Source organism: Stigmatopora argus, chromosome 1 (assembly GCF_051989625.1).
Source record: "Stigmatopora argus isolate UIUO_Sarg chromosome 1, RoL_Sarg_1.0, whole genome shotgun sequence".
In the NCBI taxonomy this organism is placed as follows: Eukaryota; Metazoa; Chordata; class Actinopteri; order Syngnathiformes; family Syngnathidae; genus Stigmatopora; species Stigmatopora argus.
This window is the reverse complement of record NC_135387.1, coordinates 27,032,454-27,038,351: the sequence shown is the minus strand read 5'-3', so window position 1 is coordinate 27,038,351 and position 5,898 is coordinate 27,032,454. Positions and strand designations below refer to the sequence as shown.

The 5,898-nt window shown below is 36.8% G+C and overlaps 1 protein-coding gene across 2 annotated transcripts in view; it reads right to left on the bottom strand.

The window, feature by feature from the left end:
- The window catches only part of LOC144084780 (helicase ARIP4-like), a 24,660-nt gene extending 19,092 nt beyond the window's left edge, over positions 1 to 5,568 (bottom strand). Inside the window, exons 1-2 of one of the 2 annotated variants that reach the window (XM_077613547.1) lie at positions 5,371 to 5,568; positions 466 to 712 (exon numbers count right to left, since the gene is read on the bottom strand). In XM_077613547.1, the coding sequence (XP_077469673.1) occupies positions 466 to 712; positions 5,371 to 5,374 (251 nt within the window). In that variant the 5' untranslated portion in view covers positions 5,375 to 5,568. Of the gene's footprint in view, positions 1 to 465; positions 713 to 3,497; positions 3,705 to 5,370 lie in introns of those variants that run through there. The other variant, XM_077613540.1, reaches the window with a different exon arrangement.
- Positions 5,569 to 5,898: the final 330 nt, after the last annotated feature.

The following is a 5,898-nucleotide window of genomic DNA, read 5'->3' as shown; positions in this document are numbered from 1 at the left end:
GTTCTGTATTTTACTATTGTTACTTTAGCAACGGTTTGCTCTTGTTTTCTGATCAAGTCAATGATTGTCCTCCCCAAAAATGCAACTTAAATATATTTTTCTCATTATGTATTCTTTAGTTGGTATGACTTATATTAAGAAAAATACAGCAGCTCACATACGCAATATAGATTGGGTTCGGAATTTTGATTTTTTTTTTTTAAACCGGGTTAGTGACAGTAACCAAAAACACAGATTCAGACCCCCCCCCCCCCCCAAAAAAATGCTATCTGGGTTGAAGAAACGTGTTTTTTTGTTCACATTATTGTTCTAATATGTAATAAATGCTTAAAATTTAGCGTAATTGGCCATGCATGATTTTAAATAGAATTGCATCCTATGTCTTAGTGGCAAAGTCACATTTTCCAAATAGCACACAAAAATCAAGTCGCATTTTGATGAGGTCACCGAAACAGATTGTCTTACCGAATGTTACGTCGCATGTGCGAAGCTTTTGAGCTTCTTTTCCTATTTTCGGTCATGCTGGAGGAAGGGGCGGGTCTTTGGCTGGCGACCCCAGGGCGGGGTCTCGAAGTAGGCTGCGAGGGGGGAGCTTTGGCCGGCGTCCCCCCTGAAGGTGAGGTAGAAGGGTGAGGAGGGGTGCACTGCCATTCCCTGAGGTCACCTCCCTGTGCCCCATTCTTGGAACTGAAGGGGGCGCTGTGAGACTCATCTGAGAAAGCAAAAAAATAGAAATAAACTTTTCTGTATAAAGAGTTGTGCAGCATTTATACATATAAGAAAAACTTCAAACTTTTTCCAAAAGCTTGGTGTGTACAAAATACTCACAGCCATGTTATACTGCATTTGGTTAATGAACAGATTATGTAATCACTTTAAATGTATGTTTTTCAATTCCTCGATAGAATGAATGTCACAATACTTCATCTGAGAAATATTTAGGAAATATTTGGCAAAGAAAGTTAGCAAAAATTAAAATGAGCTTTTAGCTTATAATATTTCATCCTACAAATTAACGCTTTAACGTTATCCATTTTAGATATAATATTTAGATTTTTTTTTAAATAAATAGATTAAAAGAACTGGATTAAAAGCCCTGAATATTCGGTTTTTTATAGATCGAAAACAATGTTTATTTGAGCTTTTTTTAAATATATTTTTAGATTTTACAAAATGATTTTTGAACTAAAAACACAGAAAAAATGGATTAAAAAATTAAAATTTTTGATTAAAAGGGGGAATATCAGGAAATTTAATATACATCTATACTTTTCATTTTAATTTGATCCTAAAACAGAAAGTCGGCACTCATGATTGACTTTCCCGGGCCACACAAAATGATGCGGCGGGCCAGATTTGGCCCCCGGGCCGCCACTTTGACACATGTGCTCTAGGTTAAAGACGGTCATAAAAATAAACCAAATGTAGGCTAAATTATATATTTTTTAAGTATGCCGTTAATTAACCACTAAGTATTGTTATTTAAATGATTAATAAATACCTTGATCAATTATTTCTAACGTTATTATCGTTATTAATGTATAAATAATAACTAAGTTGGGGAACTGGTGGAGTGGTTAGCGCGTGGGCCTCGCAGTAGTAAGATCGAGTGTTCAAATCCAAGGTCAGATGTTCCTGTGAGGGGTTTGCATGTTTTCCCCGAGCATGTGTGGGTTTTCTCTGGGTACTCCGGTTTCCTCCGACATCCCAAAAGCAAGCATGCTAAGCTAATTGTATGCTAAATTGTATGAGAGTGAGCGTGAATGGTTATCTTTCTCCTTGCGATTGGCTGGCCACCGATTCAGGTGCCCGCGGTTGGCTGGGATAAGCTCCAGCACCCCTCACGATCCTTGTGATTATAAGATTTGCCCCCCGGGCCGCCACTTGTGCTACAAATAATAAATATGCTCACACAAAGGCCAAGGAAACACTCCTATGCAAACAATATGAGTCTCAGTGACGTATGCATTTAATATGCTACAAAAAAATCAACTTATAATAACACTAATATACTGTTGGTGTATACTTTGGTGCACATAGCAGTAACAACAAAGGCACAAAAAAACAACATTAATCAATGAATCAATCAATCAATCCGTCTTTTGGACCGACCTGAAGCAAATGCTCATTTTGAGTGTCTTACTTAACCGGAATTATCTGGAAAGTAAATAAACTTTGAATGTGCCTTCACCTTTCATTTTCTTCCTCTTTTCTCAGTTGCTTTGCCAGAGACACACAGAACCAGATCTCCACTTTACATAATCGCTGGATCTTAAAGATGGACGGATTACGAAATGAAAAACAGGAAACGCAGACCTACGCGTCTGCACACAAAGAACTCGATACGCCAGGAATCTGCCAGGTATGATGCCACAAAATAATGCCACGTTTGCCAACACAAATGGTAAGATAAGCCAGAGATTTTCAATAGGGTCGATAAAATTTGTTGGGATGCTCTGAGGCTCCATTTGCCTTGCAAATCAACTTGCATAAAACACCTTCTGTTCATGTAAAGTAATCAAATGACATGCAGACATAATATAAAATTAGTATGTACATATTTTATCGCATATAAGCCGACTCTGGGTTTAAGCTGTACCCTTAAAATGGCCTTAAAATGGTTGAATTTTACAATTTCTCTTATATAAGACGCTGCCTTGATTGACAATTTTCACTTCCATATTTATGGTTTTAATAGGGAGTACAAATGTGTTACTTTGAAGGGAAAATCTTAAGAAAAATCATCGCAAATGGTATTTCTGACATACATCAATCCCTCAATTATCACGTCTTGATTTATCCTATTAATTCACTACTTCGCGATTTTTTTCCGCTATTATTATTATTAATTTTTTTTAAGTTCATAAAAATGTGAAAATCCACGCTGAAACTCGTAAGCAAAAAAGCCACTTTTGCTACTAGGACGCAGCACCGAAGAAAAAAATAAATACTTGTATAAATAAAATTAATATAATATATTAATAATTATATAATAAAACGTTATAATAGTGATAACCCTAAAGTAAAACCTATTGCGCATGCGCAATACAGGCAACCATGTTCACCCGATCCGCATGCGGATATGCAAAAATCCCGGCCCTAAATGGCCAATCACACGAGGGCATTGCTTTAAGTAACCCTAGAAACAGCCAATCAGAGCACAGCTTGCAAGACGACAAACATCAGGGGGACGCCAGCTGGGCGCATGTGGAACGAGCAGAGAAATCGTGTTTAAAAACAACTGAAAAAGAAATATAAAAGAAGAATGTAGAAGTACAGAAAAGGGAAAGAGAAGGCGAAAGGAGTCATAAAAATAGTGACTGGACGGGACGTGTTCAAAGTAGGTATGCACCCAGTGTTACACAACACCGTTAAGTGACTTCACATCTATCAGCTAACAACCGTAACGCATTCTCGTGTCTACATACAGTTCGAAGTAAACAACATTTACCATTTAAACCCCCCTTTCACAAAGGTAATTTCATGTAATTTCATACCTGCGAACGACTCTGCTTCGTCCAAGAGCAACATTGGAGTGTCGAAAAAAAATGCGATTTTCTTTCAAAATTCTCTTCCTCCGCTCCAAACTCGCGTGTTAAAACCTCTTGTAAGTATCTAAGTAGCCTTAGAAAAGCCTACGGGAGGCTTCTAAGTTGGTTTCTCGATAGCACTACTGCCACAGTGACTGACTGACTCACTGCACTACAGACTGGCTCAGAATAACAGTGTCATCATGAGGTAGAGCGAGGAAGGAGGGTTGGCAGCTGAAGAAAAAAACTTACATAACCTCATGTTCGAGATGGGGCCCACTGAGGGGGGACTTCTACGTTCGACTGTGGGTGACACACACATCCTGTGGCAGAAGGTGACGCCCACACACTCAAGTCTCTTTCTCAAAGGGAGAAAAAGGACTTTTAGGATAGCGAATAACGTTGTAATTAGAAGAAAAGGGAATTTTTAGCTTGCTATAAAAAAAGATGCAAGTGGGAGGATTCCTGATTTATAATTGAATGGAATTGAATGCTTCTATTGTCATTATTCAAGTGGAATGAGATTTAAAGCTTCACACGAAGTGCACTCATGATAACAACAAACAAACAGGCTAATGAGTCATCAATCAATGATAAGTAAGTAATAACATGGAAGTAAGTAAACGATAAAAAGAACATGAGATAATAGGTAAATGATAACAATTAAATTATAATTAAATAATAAATTAATAAGGGATGAATAAATAAGTAGTCAACATAATAAGTGGTCACAACATAAATAAGTAGGGAAGTGCACAAATGACAACAAACGGACAAATAAATTATCAATAAATAATATATAATGACATTAAATAATAAGTAAACAATAAAAAATACGTGTAAATGATAAAATACAAATACATAATAAGTAAATAATCAATAAATAAGTAATAAAGAAATAAGTATTCACAACATAAATAAGTAGGGAAGTGCACAAATGACAACAACAAACAAAAAGACAATGACTAAGTAATCAATAAATAATAAGTAAACGATAAAAATAACATTAAATGATAAAAATGAGCCAGAATGACCATGAATATTTCATGGTCCAACTTTTATGAAATGCTTAACGTTTTTCCAATGTACATTTTAAGATCAAAGAAATAAACATTTTAATTTACATCCATTTATAGGAAATAATGAGTTGACTCAACACCTAAATAATCTCCGACAAATCATAAACATGAGCCATAATCAGATGAATATCTTGATTATGCCAAAAACACAATTTAACAAAAAGCATAAAACACCAAAGTTATGCCCGAAACAGCATTTAATTAAAAACATAAAACCCCAAAATTGTAGCAAATTCGCCTTTTGACAGTAAATCATCACCTTGAAATTCCTTATTTACGGTACATGTACTCCAAAAGCAAAAAAAAACACTTTCATCTCACAGCCATTCATACACAACAGCCACCTACTTTAAAGGCAGTTTAATCTTTAAAAAGATCTCAATTTGCGATGAATAAGAAAATAAATAAAAGCAATACCGAATGAAACAATCCCTTTTTTAAAGCACCCGTCATTTTTCTAGCAACGTCACTGTTACAAAACACCAAGCAGAAAATATATGGTAAATTCTGCTTGACTTTGTTAAGTAAATAATGCAAAACAGTCGATTCCATAACAAGCCTTATGAAACCTCCCAAATCCACTCCACTAAGAGTTACCATTGCACCACATATAGGTCAGGGTGAGTGACCCATCCCCCACTTACAACTTCAACTAACCAACACACACACTCACACACACACTTACATACACACAATAATTATAAGCCATAAAGGAGCGAGAGAATCTAGGAAAGCCAGTTTGAAAAATGACAGTTACTCACCCATGTCACGTGATTGCAACTTTCTACTATGAGATGTCCATGCGTCTTCTCATCCAATTGCTAACCTTCCTTTTTCTCCTTGCATTCAGCCACCGTGGGCCAGCGTGATCAGCCTCGAGCTTCTGCAGCCAGCATTTCCACCAAGCGGCAAGCCCAAGGCCATGAGGACAATTACAAAAGCACAGGTTGCTGCAAGCTACCCAGGTTTGTCGTTTGTAGGAAACCTCCCAGCCGGCTTTTTCTTCTTCCTCCTCCTTGACAGGGGCGTGATGTCAGCAAGCCACGCCCACCACAGGGAATGCCTTAGGTAACTAGGTTAAGGGTTCAACGGGGATTGAATAATCATCATGTTTTACATTCTCTTTACATTTTCTTTCTTTTTTGTTCATGGTGGTATTATTTAGGGGTACAGTATATACCAGGGGTGTTAGACTCGGGTTGGTTCGCGGGCCATGTTAACGTCAACTCGATTTCATGTGGGCCGGACCATTTTAGATATAATATTTAGATTTTTTTTAAATATAAATT